General features: G+C 42.2%; 1 protein-coding gene and 1 long non-coding RNA gene across 2 annotated transcripts in view; both read right to left on the bottom strand.

Moving 5' to 3' along the window:
* Window positions 1–3597: 3597 nt before the first annotated feature.
* Window positions 3598–5022, bottom strand: LOC124252846. The gene is made up of 2 exons (XR_006892049.1): window positions 4525–5022; window positions 3598–4482 (listed from the first exon to the last, which is right to left on the bottom strand). It is a non-coding gene; the product is annotated as an uncharacterized LOC124252846 (long non-coding RNA).
* Window positions 5023–7886: 2864 nt separating this feature from the next.
* LOC124252848 (ankyrin repeat domain-containing protein 27-like) overlaps window positions 7887–21388 on the bottom strand; it is a 45621-nt gene continuing 32119 nt past the window's right edge. The window contains exons 21-28 of the mRNA XM_046686519.1: window positions 20979–21133; window positions 19515–19754; window positions 18169–18312; window positions 15680–15874; window positions 14577–14696; window positions 12898–13056; window positions 11114–11213; window positions 7887–9304 (exon numbers count right to left, since the gene is read on the bottom strand). Coding sequence (XP_046542475.1) covers window positions 8871–9304; window positions 11114–11213; window positions 12898–13056; window positions 14577–14696; window positions 15680–15874; window positions 18169–18312; window positions 19515–19754; window positions 20979–21133 — 1547 coding nt within the window. The 3' untranslated portion in view covers window positions 7887–8870. The remainder of the gene's footprint in view (window positions 9305–11113; window positions 11214–12897; window positions 13057–14576; window positions 14697–15679; window positions 15875–18168; window positions 18313–19514; window positions 19755–20978; window positions 21134–21388) is intronic.

Raw genomic sequence — 21388 nt, 5'->3', positions numbered from 1 at the left:
GCTGTACATTTTAGTCGAAATGGTTATGATGAACTATGGCTATGGTGAATTAAAATTAGTAGTCCCTTTGAATTCGTTATAACAATAGTTTACTGTACTTGTTTAGAATCAGCTGGTTAAGGAATCGATGATAATTATCCACTGGCACCCTTAAAAATGTTTTCTGACATAAAAAACAGTTTATCGCGACCCAATGAACGAATACGGTAACGGCAACCAGATCACTACTGTGGTATATGCTAATATTTGGAGTGAAACATTCTTAGTAAAACTAATTACATTCTTGTAGTTCTTAAGTGCATTGTGTATTCGCGGAGTATTGGTGCAGTGAAGTCCACATTTAACATATCCGTCGTCACATGTCATCGTGTCCCCATTGCGTAGATCGATGCTCATGATGTTGATCACATGATTGTCTGGTCCAGGCACGAATATTTACAGACAGCCGCCATATAGCTGGAATATTGCTGAGTGTGGCGTTAAACAACCAACCAACCAACCAACCAACTAAAATATAATAGTCGGCATAAGAGAATAAAAATAAGTCCTGGGCCTACATGCACAAATTGATATTAGCTCTACGACCGTCTTAAGGCTATGTTAGAGCATGGGAGTTATCTTGTCGCTTACAGGGAATATGGCTGTGTGTGGGGTTAACCATAAAAACAACAGACAAACAAAAACAAACATCTTCATCTTCACCGCCACGATTCAATTATTAAGGATTAATTTATATTCTCTTAATATGGTCACTTTCACAATTTGGAGAAAAAAAAGTAGGTTGTTTATATTAAAATGAGAGGGCGAGGGGCGGTTTACCCCACATATCGTAAACAATCCTATCCCTAATTATCTGACCAGACCCTTTTTATCTCGGCCAATTAAACGACGGTGGACATCGTGCATCCATAGATCGGCATCTTTAATAAGACACTACTCATTATATGTCTGTTTTGTCCTCGTCTTAAGTGAGCATAACTGTAATCAATGGACAATTAGGCCGGCTGTCCGATCAGTTTTCACAGGGTGTGGTCATTACAAGCAATCTTGATTGACACACGTTTTACGTTTCATATGTTCGCCATCCGCTGGTCACTACAAGACAATGTTTTTCTTGTAGCTTTCTTGGGTTCTGTCGTGCTCAGCAGTCTCCCTCGCCCATCCATTAGGATCTTCCTCACCTACAGACCCATTATAACCTCTCATAAACACCCATTACTACACAATATATATCGTCCAATCAATAATTACAACTTCAGTCATGTACGCGCCATTTTTATGTACCTCAGCTATGGGTCTTAAATCTATCTCACCCATGCGTTCATTAGAGTGAGTGAAAAACCGTTTTTAGCAATATTCCACCTCACGGCGGGGGACACCAGAAATGGGCTTCACACATTGCACCCATGTCGGGAATCGACCCGGACCTTCAGCATGACGAGCGGACGCTTTAACCATTATGCTTATACATTTCATTTAATCAAATTTGTAGCCTGTCTATCGCTGATTAATCAATCTGCATTCAAGATTTAATCATAAAGGACAAAAAACGCCAGATAGGGAAATTTTACGCACGTTTCCTGAGGTACATGGAACGTATCATCCTCGATAATCTCCAGGGTATACGTTCCGATACAATCTCCACTAGTACCCAGGATGCATCTATGGCTCGGCTCGATCATTTTATTACCTCCCTTTGCTTGCTCCGCATTCTCACAGTAGCCAATCAAATAAGCCGCCGTTACAACCGAGCTTGCCAGTGTCTACAAAGATAGCGGTCGCAGCCGCGAAGGTTTGGACTCAGATTGGGGGGGAAATCATACAGACAAATTGACAGGTCTGAAACTTAGAAATATATGCCAGAACTCTTTCTACCTCTTACAGAGTACCTCTGCAACAAATATGTTGCCAAGTTCAATCGATAAAAGAAGCGAAAGTGAGTTGTGATTTGTACGCTCAACTTCCCAGCGTAGAAACCTGATTGGATAAAAAGTCAGCCAAGGGAGGTAATAAAATCATGAGGCCGAGCCGTAGATGCATCCAGGGTATAGTGGAGATTTTATCGGAACGTATACCCTGGAGGTTATCGAGGATGAGAACCCATGTTTGCAACATGAAATTATTGTTGACGCATGTTGTTTCAAACATTTTCGCTCTGTGAGCCAGATGCGTTTGACGAAGTGAGGCTCCACAATTCTAATTGACACACGTAAAGACGTTTATATGTTTGCCATCTGTTGGTCAGGTGACGAAAAATCTTTGCTTGAAACATTCTTTCTGTCATTCTCAACAGTGTCCTTCGCAAATCCATTAAGATCCTCCTCACCTTCAGGCTCATTACAACATCTCTCGAGTCTCAACAACACATTACTTTGAGTTTTCTCCGAGAAATTAATCCATGCAGTAGTTTTCAAGTTATATATCGCGCAAATGTTGAAGTGAAAATATTTCTAATTTAAAAAAGAGAAAGAAAATCAAATGTATGTTTGCAGAGAATCAAAAGTTAAAATCGAAATTGACACTGCACATGTCCTTTTGGTATAGAAAATTGTCCACTAACTCTATTCTGGTTTTCTACGAAATCCACTTCACATCTTTGGGAGCCAACTCTATCCAGGATTCTCCACCCAGTCCACTTGACATCTTACAGCCAGCATATGTTGGAGACCAACACTATCCTGGATTCTCCACCCAGTCCACTTGGCATCTTACAGCCAGCATATGTTGGGTACCAACACTATCCTGGATTCTCCACCCAGTCTACTTGACATCTTACAGCAAGCATATGTTGGGTACCAACACTATCCTGGATTCTCCACCCAGTCCACTTGACATCCACCCAGTTGGGTACTATCCTGGATTCTCCACCCAGTCCACTTGACATCTTACAGCCAGCATATGTTGGGTACCAACACTATCCTGGATTCTCCCCAGTCCCTGACAGCCAGCATCTGGTACCAACACTATCCTGGATTCTCCACAGTCTGACAGCCAGCATATGTTGAGACCAACACTATCCTGGATTCTCCACCCAGGCCACTTGACATCTTACAGCCAGCATATGTTGGAGACCAACACTATCCTGGATTCTCCACCCAGTCCACTTGACATCTTACAGCCAGCATATGTTGGGTACCAACACTATCCTGGATTCTCCACCCAGTCCACTTGACATCTTACAGCCAGCATATGTTGGGTACCAACACTATCCTGGATTCTCCACCCAGTCCACTTGACATCTTACAGCCAGCATATGTTGGAGACCAACACTATCCTGGATTCTCCACCCAGTCATCTTACAGCCAGCATTGTTGACATCACTATCCTGGACTCCACCCAGCCAGCATATGTTGGGAGACCAACACTATCCTGGATTCTCCACCCAGTCCACTTGACATCTTACAGCCAGCATATGTTGGGGATATCCTGGATTCTCAGATGGACATCTACTTGACATCTTACAGCAGCATAACATGCTGGGGACCAACTCTATCCTGGATTCTCCACCCAGTCTACTTGACATCTTAAAGCCATGTATACTTCAGATGGATGTCCAACACAAACTTGTCAACTTAATATAGTGACCCAACAACTTACTCATTTGCTATGAATCTTTATTTTGAAGATACATAACTTGAAGTTCAAGTTTAATAACCCTCAAGAAATATGCATCAAAATGCATTCTTTACAGATTCAATTTACTCAGGCAAATAATCTACTTCATGATCACCCATTGCAAAGTAATTGAGGCTATCTCATTGAGACTTATTCAAAGCCTTTGAAACCAGGACTATGTAAATATACAGTGGGCAAATCTATCACATATTTTTGGCTTTAATACCTTTAAATTCAGATCTTATACTCTGATACCATAACAACTCTAATGGGCTGTAGCATCACTTTTTCTTATCAACTTCTCAGTTTCAAAACATCTAAATTCTCATTATGAGTGAGCAAATCATTCAGACTAGCATTCTTGATTTATGCATCTTGAAAATGACCTGAAATGGGCAGTTCTGAATGTCAATTATAAAACCAAAGCTATTTAATATGTCAGTGCAAAATGAAGCTGAATCATCCTAAAAGCTGGCATCTGATGAGCTTTAAGGACTCTCAAATTCTCAATTTTTGGTGACCGAATTTCACTGAATAGACCGTTTGGGATTTGCCAATACACAGCCCTAATTGTAGGGTTGTCAACATACCATCGATTCACCTACTGCTTCACTGAATAGACCGTTTATTTGCCAATACACAGCCCTAGTTGTAGGGTTGTCAACATACCATCACCTACTGTTTCACTGAATAGACCGTTTATTTGCCAATACACAGCCCTAGTTGTAGGGTTGTCAACATACCATCACCTACTGCTTCACTGAATAGACCGTTTATTTGCCAATACACAGCCCTAGTTGTAGGGTTGTCAACATACCATCACCTACTGCTTCACTGAATAGACCGTTTATTTGCCAATACACAGCCCTAATTGTAGGGTTGTCAACATACCATACATGAATTATATACTGTTGCAAAATGTACATGTTATATACAATACTATAACACAATACTTAGTATATTACTGTCAAATCTGTTAATATATGAACATAACAAATAAACAATACTGGGGAATACAAGGCACTTTACACTTCCTGGTCCACTGACTGGTAATTGCAGCTGAAGAGTCCCTCAAATATCCACACTAAACTGAAGTTAAATATCTGTACTGACATGTATATCTGCACATCAACAGGAGGATAAATGGGAACTTTCCTTTTTGTATTTCTTGAGCTGATGCCAAATATACAATCCTGTTCATCTGCATGGTAACGTTCTCAGGGCAATTTTGCAGTTTAGAAAAGAAATATACTTTAACAGTTAGCATGGCTTACACTCATTTTTGCAACATTCCAGTAATATCATGGTGGGTCACAACTGAAATGGGCTTCACACCCCGGAACGCTGTGTGAGTGAGTGAGTTTGGTTTTACGCCGCTTTTAGCAATATTCCAGCAATATCACGGCGGGGGGACACCTGAAATGGGCTTCACACGTTGTACCCATGTGGGGAATCGAACCCTGGTCTTCAGCGTGACGAGCGGATGCTTTAACCATTAGGCTACCCCACCGCCCCTCTGGAACGCTGTGAGAGAACACGATCAGAAAACATGGACAAGAGGAAAATAAAGATGATGTAGCAGTCCAGACTAACAGGGTTTCATTCTATATGGGCAGGAGCATAGCAAATACATGAAGTCATCTTCCAGATTAACACGGTTTCATACTATATGGGCAGGAGCAACACTTATGCAAATTCAGATAGTAAATCTGACAAAAAGAAAAACTGTAGTATTATCAGTTCACGAGTTGAAAGACTTGGTTCAGAAGCAATGAACTTTCTAGTAAAAGAAAATATATAATGAAACAAAAGAAGTATTTGCTACACATTTGACAGTCAGTTATTAAATGGATAATTTGGAAGCATGCAAATTACACTCTACAGTCTATAAACATTCTTTCGTTAACTTAATCATTCAAATGTACATCTCATTACATCCCTTCATCATATGAACCTTTTAATTGCACAATGCATTCACATTCTTTTGTTGCATTTAAATGTACAGTGCTTTCACGTTTATATTTGCTAACATGAATACCTTAAGTGCACATTCTGTTCACGTTCTTCTATACAAATTTAAATGTACAGTATGCTCATGTTGTCTTTTGTGACATCAATCATTCATATGTACAATGTCATTGCTTCTTTCTCACATCATATGAACCATTTAGCTGCACAATATATTCACATTCTTTTGGTACATGCAACATTTAAATATACACTCTTATCACATTCATATTTTATTATGTATTTTATACGTAATTTGTTTCTATAGTATCCATGGAGAAGTGACAGCTTTTACTCGGTGCTGTGATGGAATGTGGAATATAGTGAAACTTTGTCATGAAGTATTACTGCAGTTTGGTTGGAGTGCCATGATACTAGGATTTCCGGTATTTCCCATGCAAAATTAAGCCCATGGGTCTAAAATCGGAATTTGTTGCTGTATTTCGGCCCATCAGCCGAAATTATTATTTTTCATGTTATTGATGGGAGTGATGATCCTTGGACAGATCCCATGGCGAACATTGATATTTACAACATTGATAGTTCAGGGAATTCCATGTGTATAAGACTCACTGGTGTAAAGAGAAAGGTCTGATACCTGACACGGATATCGACCACTAAATGCATCTTATTAACACAAGTTTCTTTGAATATTTAATCAGACATATGCAGGAACTCTTGAGTGTGGTAAAGGTTGACTTTTGAGAATGTTAATAAAGCAAACGAGTGCAGTTGAATTGTTCTTGAATTCCATCATCACTGTATGAAATAAGCCAAAAACCCAGCCAGACATCAGGGCTGGTAACTTCAAAATGTTACCAGCCCAAAATGGATTTAACCAGACCAGACACCAAGATATGGTGAATTTACTCAGATGTATGGAACATCTGAAAACTTTCACCAGACCATCGGTCTGGCTAGCTGTAAATTTAGACCATCCATCAGAAATCTAGCCTGTCTCGAAAGCAGTCGCATTGGCCTTATTTCATACACTGACTACATGTAATTGAAATATATCGTATAAGTTTCCTGTGACTAAAAAACAGAAACATTTTGACTGCTTGAAATCTTAGCATTCTTGTTTCTAATTCAGGTCTTCTTTAAACTAAATTAAACATTCAAGGTCATTAGAAAAATTATAATGTGCCTATATTTTCATTCAGTATGTGCAGTTCCTAAATTAAGGCCCTGGGGTTAATTATGGTTACATAATTTGATTACCAAATTGGTGATTTTTCATGATAAAACCTGGGGCTTAAATACAGGAATTCCTGGTACAATTGAACATCGACACCCTCAACATTACAATATATTTTTCATAATATATGTCATGTTAAAGATCCCTCAAACATATTACACCGTTCTTAATTATAAGTTCATATGTTAGATATTTTAATATATGGACACAGGGATAAATTAAAGCAAATACCATTAAGGGTTATCTAAACTGCTTTCTTTTTGAATATATTCATAGGTCATGACTTGTCACTTTAGTGTGTTTGTTTCTTTCTTCATTGTTTAACGTCACACTCAGCAATAGTCCTACCATATAGTGGCAGCCTCTAAATAATCAAGTCTGGACCAGATAATCCAGTGATCGATTTCAGAGACACTTACACCTCACTGTCATGATGAGTTACGTACATTTATTCATTGCAAACAGAGTTGTGTCGTGCCCGTTCGCCATTGACGACCTTGGCCTTAACCTGCCCCGCTCTGAAAAGAGTCAGCAATCTGATGGGACATATTTTACTAATAGCCAATGAGCTCTCTTGCCCTTGCTCCCTTGGGCAAATTAGGGCCAAGGTCGTCAATGGCGAAGGGGCACGACACAATTCTGTTTGCGATGAATAAATGTATGTAAACTCGTCATGACAGTGAGGTGTAAGTGTCTACGAAAGAATGGCGACTAGCGCGCTGACAGGTGCCATCAGTTCAACATGTTTTGATGCATGTCGTTTGTATATACTGTGAAATAAACATGAAAATTGGTGAGTTACCGCTACAAATTCTGAGCAGGGATTTTGGTTCGGAATCGAGAAATCACGATTTGTCTGGCTTCCGAAGACCCTAGCTCCCAAAGGACTGCTTTGATTTTTGTGCTCTATGTCTTATTTTGTAGGTAAATCTATAGGCTTGAAATGTGTGCATACTTTAAATGGGACAGATACAATGAGCATTGTTGAATTCACCCTGAAACGAACTTGGTGTGTTGACATCCCATTCCTTTTATATAGTGTTAAGAACCAGTCAGATACAGTACATACCTTGATGGCAGTTTTTAATGTTACAAGCCCCTGTGGATGGCGAAGAATACAGCCCAGAACCCAACTGAGGAAGTTCAGCACTAGGATGGAAAGTTCAGGCTAAAGCTCTGGAGTCACATTCGAGTAAATGCTTCATTCAAAGGACTGATAACATTCTCACGATACTCTAACCCCATGTGTTGATACAAAGAACAACAACTTGCCACGATATCACAAGTATCGCAGTGCTCAACTTGTACCGATTACGCAATATATTCTCATTTGGCACTGGATTGTCTTGTCCTGACTTCATTAACATACTGCTATCATATAGCTGGAATATTGCTGAGTGGGTAGTTTAACGACAAACAAACAAAGCAAATACATGACCAGTTCACATGAGCATCCAAGGAGGAATTAAACCTTCACGAAACATGTCGAAACATCTTAGAAAGCTGACATCTCAATGGCTCCGGAATCCAGCATCCTTCGATAGGGCCCATAAGTAGGTCATGGCACTTAGACCTTAGTACTTCTCTGACAAACAATGTTTCATACCTTTTCAAATGGTCTCATGGGTGTCAGTTGACGGTAAGGAACCTATAATCCTTGCAGGAATAACAAATGTCTGACCTCACCATCCCCAAATAAGACAACTATTACAACTGTCAACAGCTGTGACAGCCAAGCATGGTTGTACATATAGTCCTGTCTAGTATATTCATATTTGGTGGTTGTGCAATTTAGAACCAGAACTGGTTCTTGAGTATATGCTTGTCACCGGAAATAAACTGGGCCCCATCTCACACAAAGGGAGCCAGGAAACAGCTTAATACTGGAAGTAGCGCATCAGGAGTCTTACAGGCCCTATTACATTGAGTAGCCAATGTTGCTCAAGTTTCACTGACACAATTCTCTGTGGAAGTATTCTTAGGTATGTACACTTTGAGAGATCATATCAGACAATCTGATGTTGTTGGGTTGGAATTTATCATAATGTTATCACAGTTCAACATCAATGAGATCCTTCAGCTCTGATTCCGACAACACTTTTGGAGTCGCCTTAACAGGTCTGGTACTTCTGAACAAATCATCATCGGAGTCACTGTCGGAGGTTATCACCTCCCACTCTGCAACATTTTCTGCCAGCATCCCCCTGTCCTGCTGACCCTGCATGGCCAGCTTATATATGTACAGGGGCTCAGCCTTGTCCACCGAGTCCGTGTGACGGAGTTGACTGTGGTCAAAACTTCGGATGGATAGATTCCGGGCTAGAGTTGCATCTAGCCGAGGTGCACTGAGGTCACGGGTGCTGGTCCTCCTCAAGCTGTGACTCCCGTCAAACGACCGGATTGCTGATGTAAGATTCTTCAAGGTGTGAAGGTCTGACTCCTCAAATGCTGCAAAGAGGTCTTGGATGCCAACGTGACGTTTGTCTGGTATGGAAATGAAATTACATGAAAACACATCCATACATCTGTACACATTACAAATTACCAACTTGATCAATACTTCACAGGAAACATTAGATCAACTGGAGATTTACACAAATCCAAATTTCAACCAGAATATTGTATCTCCCATCTAATATCTGCCATCTTAAGAAAGGATGACAATATATGGATATCTTTATTGCTGCTCCAACTTCTAAATGCCTCTCAAAGAAGTTATCTACCACCTTAGTTTTGTCATGATAGCTGTTTGAATGATATGAAGCTAAAACTATATGTTTCACCATATTACACAAATCAAACATGTGAAATCAACAGAGCCTGACTAGACTTTTACATGCTTTCTCATGTAATAAGTGTTAGATCTGATAGCAGTTTCTGACCACTTTCTAAAAGGCATGAAGCAGCACCTGCATTACCAGACCTGCTGAGATCTGACTGTGACTACCTGGACCTGACATGAAGCAGCACCTGCATTACCAGACCTTCTGGGATCTGACTGTGACTTACCTGGACCTGACATGAAGCAGCACCTGTATAACCAGACCTGTTGGGATCTGACTGTGACTTACCTGTATCCCGACATGAAGCAGCACCTGCATTACCAGACCTGCTGGGATCTGCCTGTGACTTACCTGGACCTTACATGAAGCAGCATCTGTATTACCAGACCTGTTGGGATCTGACTGTGACTGACCTGGACCTGACATGAAGCAGCACCTGCATTACCAGACCTGCTGGGATCTGACTGTGACTGACCTGGACCCTGACATGAAGCAGCACCTGCATTACCAGAGCTGCTGGGATCTGACTGTGACTGACCTGGACCTTACATGAAGCAGCACCTGCATTACCAGACCTGCTGGGATCTGCCTGTGATTTACCTGGACCCTGACATGAAGCAGCACCTGCATTACCAGACCTGCTGGGATCTGACTGTGATCTGTGACTTACCTGGACCCTGACATGATGAAGCAGCACCTGCATTACCAGACCTGCTGGGATCTGACTGTGACTTACCTGAACCTGACATGATGAAGCAGCACCTGCATTACCAGACCTGCTGGGATCTGACTGTGATTTACCTAGACCCTGACATGAAGCAGCACCTGCATTACTGGACCTGCTTGGGATCTGACTGTGACTTACCTGGACCCTGACATGATGAAGCAGCACCTGCATTACCAGACCTGCTGGGATCTGACTGTGACTTACCCGGAACCCTGACATGATGAAGCAGCACCTGCATTACCAGACCTGCTGGGATCTGACTGTGACTTACCCGGAACCTGACATGATGAAGCAGCACCTGCATTACCAGACCTGCTGGGATCTGACTGTGACTTACCTGGACCCTGACATGATGAAGCAGCACCTGCATTACTGGACCTGCTGGGATCTGACTGTGACTTACCCAGAACCTGACATGATGGAGCAGCACCTGCATTACCAGACCTGCTGGGATCTGACTGTGACTTACCTGGACCCTGACATGAAGCAGCACCTGCATTACCAGACCTGCTGGGATCTGACTGTGACTTACCTGGACCTGACATGATGAAGCAGCACCTGCATTACCAGACCTGCTGAGATCTGACTGACTTATCTGTATCCCTACATGAAGCAGCACCTGCATTACTGGACCTGCTGGGATCTGACTGTGACTTACCCGAACCTGACATGAAGCAGCACCTGCATTACCAGACCTGCTGGGATCTGCCTGTGACTCACCTGTATCCTGACATGAAGCAGCACCTGCATTACCAGACCTTCTGGAATCTGACTGTGACTTACCTGTATCCCGACATGAAGCAGCACCTGCATTACCAGACCTTCTGGGATCTGCCTGCGATGGAGGCCTCTGAGTCTCCAGGAGACGCTTCACAGCTGAGTTCTGAAAGATAAAAGATAATTGTATAGGATACTATTATAAGGAAACTGTAACAAATGTGAAAAGAGCTTCCAGCAGAGTCTTACAGGGATGACAGGACTTTATGGATGATCAACTTCATTATTTTGTTTTTCCACCCTTTTTATTGTTATCTGTTTATCTTATCTTGTAGATAAACTGGTGTACCCCTTCATTCCCCCATATGCTTGAAAATGGTATGAGAATCTATACCGAAACGTCGCCATTGTCAAAAATAAAGAAGTTGATCATCCATAAAGTCCTGTCATCCCTATACCACCAACCTCTAGAATGCCACTCAAATAAATCAGATTATTACAGTTTAATTCAGGCATTCGTTCAAGCTTACTTCAAGCGTAATATATCAATAATGAAAACCACCCTGGACCCATAAGTCACACCAAAACACTGGTTGAAACTGATGTCACCATCTCCACCAATCTTATTACCGCACTGAATTTATCATGCCAGGAGAAGGAAATCAACAACCAGTTGAAATGACTCTTCTAAATGGTATTTTATCACACATCTAATTTCTGAACTGTTCTCTTAAGAATGAGCCCACATCTTATCAAAATATTGTTGAATGTGAATTAAAAGCAAGTAGTTAATATTTGTTTGTAGTCTTCAGCATGGCGATCAAACGATTTAACCCCACCAAAAAAAACAAGGATGTCAATGATGAAAAGCACGGTAATGGATTTGATTATCGCTTTTTGTGGCAACTGACGTAAATTGTGTATGAGTGAGTATGGTTTTACCCAATATCCCAGCAATATCACTGCGGGACACACCAGAAATGGGCTTCACACATACTACCTATAAGGGGAATCGAACCCAGGTCTTCGGCGTGACAAGCAAACACTTTAACCACACGGCTACCCTGCTGCCCTGCGTATGAGTCAGACAACTATTGACAAAGTTGCAGTCACTGGTGCAATGGCATCTTTATAAACAAAGTCTTCATACAGTTCATTCCACACACCGGAGAACTTTGTATGTTGTTTAATGTCACACTCAGCAATAGTCGAGCCATATCGTGTCTGTCTGTAAATAATCTAGTCTGTACCAGACAATCCAGTGATCAACATCATGAGCATTGATCTATGCAATTGGGATACGATGACATGTGTCAGCCAAGTCAGCAAGGCTGCTGAAAATTAATTCTAACCCGGATCTTCAAGGGTCACTGGTGAACTAATATTTATACAAGACATTGCTGTACATAGAAACAGAAACACTCTTACATTCATCAGATGAAATCCCTTTGTACTCTGATTGAAACCACAACAGAAATCAAACATGATATTTATCTCAAATTAACATAACCTGACATACATAGACTAACAGCTGTTGAGTGAGTGAGTGAGTTGGGTTTTATGCCTTTTTTATCAATATTCCAGCAATATCATGGTGGGTGACACCAGAAATGGGTTTCACACATAGTACCCATGTGGGGAATCGAACCCGGGCCTTGAGCGTGACAAGTGAACGCTTTAACCAGTAGGCTACCCCACCTCCCCTAATAGCTGTTGAACACACAAAAGCAGAACACAGGCTACCATCAATCTCTAATGTCCCATGCACCTTAAAGATTGATGTCTTGCTCCTGGGTAAAGACCTCAGGAATGTCTGGAAGTAAGAACCTACACAAACCAAGCCAGCCTACCTGTGTGAGATCTGCTGGTATCAGACCCTGTAGATTCTTCACTCTCACATCAGCACCATGGTTGATGAGGATCTGTACTATGCCTGGATGGTTTCGTTCTGTCGCTAAATGTAGAGGGGTGGTTCCTCTCCTATTCTTGGTCATTACACTGGCTCGATGCTGGAATGACAGCATTTATAGGATTGAGTGTAATAAAAAAAGAATCCTGTTAATCTGCATGATAACCATCTCAGTTCAATTTTGTAGCTTCAGAAATTGTGCATATGCAGTTACTATGGTTTAGCATCACTTTCAGCAATATTGCAGCTATATCATGCCGAGGCACACCCAAAACAGGAAACCCATATGCCAAATCGAGCAAGACTAGCGTTGCTTTAACCACAAGGCTACGCCATTGTCCCACATTCATATACAGAGTGACAAGATAAAGTTGCTCTGCCGATTTGGAGGAACAATCGTATAATGCTTCAAGCTTAAAATCATGTCAAAGCTCAACTGAGATGCTTGGGCATCGGGATTTCATTTACAACTCTTGTCTCCAGCTTTGAAGTTCGACAACAAACATGACTCCTTGAACAACCTTGAATTTTCTTAAATTGATAATTAACAGCATAGAAACTGTATAAAAGGCTACTGACAATCTTTTAAAGTACATCCATTGTAAGAATGGAGATCTCTTTTTGAAGGGTCACAGGTCTCTTGCAATAATGTTAGCAGACAAGGTCAAATACAATAAAGGAGTGAGTGAGTGAGTGAGTTTGGTTTTATGCTGCTTTAAGCAATATTCCAGCAATGTAATGGTGGGGACACAAGAAATGGGCTTCATACATTGTACCGATCTAACCTGGGTCTTCGGCATGACGAGCAGATGCTTTAACCTCTAGGCTACCCCACCGCCCCACAAGACAAGGCAGGATAAGTACAATTAAAATCGAATCTCCACTAAACAGATAGCCTCACAGCATTTTCATTACACAGCACAATGACAAACGCATACTTCCTGAGCAGAGGGCTTGACTTTCAGTCAGATAAGCTAAAACAGCAACCATAAACTTTATTCAGTTGCTTTTCTGGTGACCTACATTTTGACATTTGTTTTGACATTTCAGTTAATACTATACTCAGTTACATGATGGCAGCATGTAAATAATTAGTTCTTGACCAGATGAACCTGTGATTGATATCATGAGCATTAACTGTGAGCCCATGGACATGAACGTAGGACCCAAACTTATGAGTGAGACTGAAAGCAGGAGATGTGAGCACAAAGTGAGTGAGTCAGTTTAGTTTAACACCCCTTTTAGCAATGTTCCAGCAATATCACGGTGGGTAACACCAGAAATGGGTTTTACACATTGTATCCATGTGGGGAATTGAACCTGGGTCTTTGGCGTGACAAGTGAACGCTTTAACCACTAGGCCACCCTACCGCCCCCTGAGCACAAAGACATGAGCTGTGAGCAGAAAGGATATGGTTGGTTGGTTGTTTAAGGCAGCACTCAGCACTATTCCACCTTAATGGCGGCAGTCTGACATGAGCTGTGAGCACAAAGACATGAGCTGTGAGCACAAAGACATGAGCTGTGAGCACAAAGACATGAGCTGTGAGCACAAAAGACATGAGCTGTGAGCACAAAGACAAGAGCTGTGAGCACAACGACAAGAGCTGTGAGCTGTACCTGGAGCAGCATATTAACACCGGCAGCGAAGCCTTTAGCACAGCTGATGTGAAGTGGAGTGTCCCCGTTGATGTCCTGTACCTCCACTGAACCTCCTGCATCCAGCAATTGCTTAAGGATCTGAGAACACAAGGGGAGATAATCCTTTCAAGCCAAACATAGAAACTATAATAAACAATAATGTGCCTATTATCTTTAATCATTATTGCATCATATCACTGCCAGGGTGGTGTTTTTCAGATGCAGATATTTATTGATTTTTTGTCTGAAGACAAAGAAACTAAAAGTACAGCCGATTTTTTTTTATGATGCTGTGCTCAGTGTGCGAAATAGCCACCAGCACGCCAGCCCGTGGCTAGTAAAAATCCAGTCAGGCCAGTAAATCTCCACAGTCACTGGCCCGACTGGATAGTGAATTTTCATGGGGTCAATATATCACTCTTGCTGACTTGTTAAGTTATAACACACTTTTATATCATGCAAGATTATGGCCTGATAACAATGTTCATCATATTAACAGCTTAATGATAAAACCTGTGTCCACATTCAAATTTCGGGCTAGTGAATCATTTTGGGGGCTTGTAACTTTCAGGCATAACTAGCCCAACTGGCTTGCAGAATTTGGAAACTATTTCACTCACTGGCTGTGCTGCCTGAGAACCAAGACTATTTTGTAAGCTTAATAAATAGCAACGTCCATATTGATAAAAGAAATGCTCGTCATTACAAGGGTCAATGGTAAAATCCTACATGTTATACCTTAGCTCCCACATGTAATGAATATGCATGCACAACAACAGCCCTATTGTCTTGGGGATTATTTTTGACAGCTTGAAGGTCAAGCTAGACTGTTTTCTTTCGCAAATGTAAAACTGAAAATTGGCAAAGAGACTGCTGAAAATACAGATTTGCTCCCTGTACCAAAGATGACACCATGTGTCAGTTTGAAGACAAGAACCTGTCAAGGATAACACCCTCTCTCTTGTTTGTCATGATGCTTGTGGGTTACTTCTTTTCCTTTCATCTGACAAAACTAAAAATAAGTGGATATATATGAGTTCCGGTCTTTGTATTTGTTATGCTTATCTAAGACTTGCTGTCACCTTCTCGTTCTGTACACAGATTGCCAGGTGGACGGATGTGACGAGCTTCTGGTTGTGTACGTTGACCACTGCCCCTCTCTCAAGGAAGAGGTTGACCAGGTCAGGTTGCTGGTGCAGAACGGCCATGTGGAGAGGGGAGTAGCCATTGCTTGACACTGTGTTCACAGACAGCTCGCTGGAAGACCGAGGGCTAGTCTGGAACCAAAGTATTTTACAGAGGTCAGGTTGGATAGGACGACATGTGTTTCTGTTTTGGCTGAAGTAAATAACTGCTATTCTTATTTACATCTTTTTCAACTAATGGATGATGACATGATACAGGGTTTTACATGACGCATGATTCCTGCGTATTTGACGGACCAATTTTGTAAACAACTCTCAAAATATTATCATACGAGCCAAGCTTGACGCAAGTTTTATGGGTGGCCCTCACAATTCAGTTCAATAAAATTGAGTTGATAAGCAAAAAAAGATATTGTTTGATGATAGTTTGACTTTTACAGAGCTGTCAGATTGTTCCACAGTCCAATACTGCTGTTTGAATTGAACAATGCTGTAGTTTAATTTGGTGGTGTGACATACACAGTTACATACTGAGAATGATTAACATAAAGAAATATTAAATTTTTTATGACTCCCAAATATTGGAAATGACTCCCCAAAATAAATATTGTGAGTCACCATGACTCCTATTTTTAAAAGTCTGTGTAAAACCCTGATGTTGAATGTAGAGCACCCACAGGGTACAGTAAGACTTTCTGGAAATGATAGAAACTGAGGATCTGTTGTATCCAGGAATTCCTTAAATACCAAGCATGTGCTGTAAGGGAAAAGAACATGGGTGGGACAAAATGGGGAGTACAAGGGTGGATACGAGGGTGGGACAAAATGAGGGAGTACAAGGGTGGATACAAGGGTACAAGGGTACAAAAGGAAGGACAAGGGGTGGGACAAAAAGGGTGGGACAAAAGGAAGGGTACAAGAGGGATACATGGGTGGCACAAAAGGAAGGGTACAAGAGGGGACACAAGGAAGACACAAGGAAGGTACAAGAGGGGACACAAGGTGGGACACACAAGGAAGGGTACAAGAGGGGACACAAGGGTGGGACAAGGAAGGGTACAAGAGGGGACACAAGGGTGGGACCAAGAGGGGACAAGAGGGGACAAGGGTGGGGACACACAAGGAAGGGTACAAGAGGGATACAAAGGGTGGGACACAAGGAAGGGTACAAGGGACAGGGGATGGGACACAAGGAAGGGGTACAAGAGGGGACACAAGGGTGGTACACAAGGAAGGGTACAAGAGGGGACACAAGGGTGGGACACAAGGAAGGGTACAAGACACACAAGGGTGGGACACAAGGAAGGGGACACAAGGGGGGCACAAGGGTGGGACACAAGGAAGGGAGTAAGAGAGGGAACAAGGGTGGGACACAAGGAAGGGTACAAGAGGGGACACAAGGGTGGGACACAAGGAAGGGTACAAGAGGGGACACAAGGGTGGGACACAAGGAAGGGTACAAGAGGGGACACAAGGGTGGGACACAAGGAAGGGTACAAGAGGGGACACAAGGGGGGACACAAGGGGGTGGGACACAAGGGTGGGACACAAGGAAGGGTACAAGAGGGGACACAAGGGTGGGACACAAGGAAGGGTACAAGAGGGGACACAAGGGTGGGACACAAGGAAGGGTACAAGAGGGGACACAAGGGTGGGACACAAGGAAGGACAGAGGATTACACAAGAGGGACACAAGGGTGGGACACACAAGGAAGGGTACAAGAGGGGACACAAGGGTGGGACACAAGGAAGGACAGGACAAGAGGGAAGGGATGGGACACAAGGAAGAAGGGGTGGTACAAGAGGGGACACAAGGGTGGTACACAAGGAAGAGGTGGAGGGACACAAGGACGGGAACAAGGTACAAGAAGGAAGGGGTACAAGAGGGGGTGGGACACAAGGATGAAGGTACAAGAGGGGGACACAAAGGTGCAAGAAGGGGTAAAGAGGGGGCACAAAGGGTGGGACACAAGGAAGGGTACAATTACACAAGGGTGGGACACAAAGGGAACACAAGGGTGGGACACAAGAAAGAAGGTACAAGAGGAGAGGTACAAGGGTGGGACACAGGGAAGGGGTACAAGAGGGGACACAAGGGTGGGACACAAGGGTGGGACACAAGGGTGGGACACAAGGAAGGGTACAAAGGGGACACAAGACACAGGGGAGGGACACAAGGAAGGGTGGGACACAAGGAAGGTACAAGGATGGGACTCAAGAAGGGATACAAGAGGGGAACACAAAGAGGTGGGACAAAGGAAGGAGAAGTACAAAGAGGTGGAGTAGAGGGTAGAGGGAAAGAATACAAGGAAAGATTACAAGTGTAAACTATGTGGAACTGACAATGGTAGGAATAAAAGTGGGGGATTCAAGTGTGGCATAAACTTCCCATATTTACATCTTCCACTACCAAATCTGTTGCTTACTTTGAAATGGTTGCGACATTTGGAGCACTGACACAGAGGATGGCAGGGTTCAGCTGACTGGTCAGCACCATCCACTATATCACTGTTGTCATCAAAGTCATCCAGGTCATCCGTCGCGGAGTCAAAACCGAGGTAGAACTTCACCTGAAACATCATCCACTACAGGCAAGACGGACATAGCAAGTAAACAACTCATTGGATGGCATCTTGTATCAGAGCCTCAAAACCAAGGTAGACCTTGCCCCCTGTATCAGTGAGTGAGTTTAGTTTTACGCCGCTTTTAGCAACAATCCAGCAATATCAGGGCGGGTCTTTGGCGTGAACACTTTAACCACCAGGCTACCCCACCGCCCCCTTGTATCAGAAGCTTAACTAAACATAATATTTTCACACTTATACCATCTCCTTGGTCTGACTCCCGTTTGGAAGACAAAATGTATTCCTTTCAAATTTAAACACGTCTTGCTTTAGGGACCGTTCATAACTTATGGCTTTGGGGTGGGGTGGGTGGTGGGGGGGGTGTGGGTGGGGTGGTGATGATGATTTTAAGGGGTCATCCATTTTGTTCTGGGGAGCTGGGGGCAGCAAATTTGTACACATGTACTGATGGTGTCAAATTTTGTACATAAAATATTTTAAAATTATGCTTAGAAATTATGGGAAGGGGTCATCATGATTTTGTATATGACATGGGGGCACTTATTTTGTACATAAATTTTAGGGGGGGTCATTCACATTGTACATGCTTCTCCATAAAAAAATCCCCCACCAAAAAAATTATGAACGGTCCCTTAGGATAAGATTATCAATTTATTTAGATTACATCAGCAAAAAAACAGACATTATCGAGCTTTTGGTTAGAAATTTCATTTGAAAATGACATTGTAATAATATAAATAGCCATCTGCAATTTTCAATAGCACTGTCTATGTCAATGGTCACAATTTGCAAAAGAGACATGACGTCACTCTGGAATGACATGAACCACAAGATAAAACAGATGACGTCACATGTTACATGATAACTGAACCCAACTGGTGAGAAGAAATTTGAAAAAACAAATTATAAGTTGTTTCAACACATATTTATCAAACTTGACATTCAACTGGAAAACATATGGCCAAGGCGGTACCACTTTAAAACAGAATGTCCTATGCCTCCAGCAAAACCTCTTCCTCCCCAACCCATGATTGCGAGAAAAATATTTATCCATTAAACACATTGATACACTGAAAATCCAAAAGAATTTTCCCACAAAACAAATTTATTTGTATCACGATATCTAATATACGAAATGGCTTAAAAACAGGGGCCCAAGATGTGTAACTATGGCAACTGCATCTTACCAACTGTGTATCTCCATCAATGATAGCCCTGAAGAGTTTATCCAGCTTCTTCTTGATTTTTTCATTGAGAGAGTCATCAAGCGTGGCGGTTTCGAATTTGAAGGTGCTGTCGGCTGATGCAGAGCTGGTGGTGCTGGTGGTGCTGATGATGCTGTTGATGCGCTGCACCTGGGATACTCCTGTGGGGCTAGTGGGAGATGTGGGGGAGAGGACAACGGGCTTCACAGCTGGCATGATTGGCTGTGTGGGTGGAACAACAAAACATTGACTGACACAAAGCGTTGGGAGAATGTCATGCAAAGTGACAGGTATCGTTGTTTCTGGTTTATGTCTTACAAACACCTTGCTGTTTATATTCCAGAGCATCAACATAAGGGAAAGGCTGTACTTATAAGTCAGAGATGGAAAAAGAGCTGTTACCCTAAGTATTCGTAAATGACTACAAAAAAAGGAAAATGTCTTGAAGAAATTCAGGGCTGGACCCCTAAAGAAAGAAACATAAATTAGGAGCAGAGGTACAGATAAGCTGCGTATCTGCGTAAATTACGCAAATATTTATGTGAAAACCCAATTCCTATTAAGTCTATTGCATACAAGTACGCTTGCGTTTGTGTAAATACTAAAAAATGTGATCTTACATGTGTACACACAAAAGTGTCAACTCTTAGTTTGCATACCGGTGGATAGAAAAGATAACTGAGGTATTGAGTGATTCTATTTTCAGGACATGAACTTGGCAACTTGCAGTCTTTCTTATCGTTTCTCATATTATTGATCAAACATAAGTAACAAACAATAACATTTAAACTTTATTATATATTTAAAATTAATGGAAAATGGCTAAATACCCAATTGAGTTTGAGTGAGGTGAGTGCAATTTATTTGGTTACTCAAAGGAAAATTAGGATACCCAATTGAGATGAACACAAGCGAGTACATAACTCAATGACCCAAAAAGTTATCTGTAGCTCTGCAGGAGTGAGTGAGTTTGTCATTACGCTGCTTGTACTACAAGTTGTAGCAATATTCCAGCAATAACACTGCGGGGGACACCAGAAATGGGCTTCACACATTGTATCGATGTGGGGAATCAAACCCAGGTCTTCGGTGACAAGCGAACCACTAGGCTACTCTCCCCATAGAGAACAATACATGTACAACCAATCAGGTGTATTTTCATCTCCCAGAACACTATTCAATTTTTGAGACCATATCATCACCACATCACAACATCCACTACAGGTCAGTAATGACGGACTGACTGACTGATTGAGTTTGGTTTTACGCCGCCTTTAGCAATATTACAGCAACATCACGGCGGGGAACACCAGAAATGGGCTTCACACATTGTACCCATGTGGGGATTCGAACCCGGGTCTTTGGCGTGACGAGCAAACGCTTTGACCACTAGGCTACCCCACCACCCCAGGTCAGTAATGAAGCAAAATAACACATGATGCTCACTTCACTGTTGGTGGGAAGTATCATGATACCACGGCCACTCAGCGTCAACAGCCGCTGGACATTAACGTTCTGTGTCAGGCTGAGGGGGCTCTGCTTCTTCCGGTTCCGAATATTGGGGTCCGCATTATTCTCCAGCAATACCTTCACGATGGTCTCTGTAATACATATTGACATACATTTCAAAAATTGTCGAAATGAAATAAGTGAGTGAATGTTGTTTTATGCCAGTCAGCAATATTCCATCTTGATGACAGCAACCTGCTAACACGGAGCAGAGATTAAAATTGAGCCTGGATCAAGCGTAAAAATGTTAGATAGAATGTTAAGATCTGTTCAGACAGATACAATAACATGCAATGTACCAAAATCGACACACCACCCAATACTTTAACCCTGCAGCTGGTTGGGGA

This window comes from Haliotis rubra, unplaced genomic scaffold (genome assembly GCF_003918875.1).
Source record: "Haliotis rubra isolate DU_JTF1 unplaced genomic scaffold, ASM391887v1 Scf527, whole genome shotgun sequence".
Classification (NCBI taxonomy): domain Eukaryota; kingdom Metazoa; phylum Mollusca; class Gastropoda; order Lepetellida; family Haliotidae; genus Haliotis; species Haliotis rubra.
Note: the sequence above shows the minus strand (reverse complement) of the source record. Positions and strands in the feature narration are given on the sequence as shown.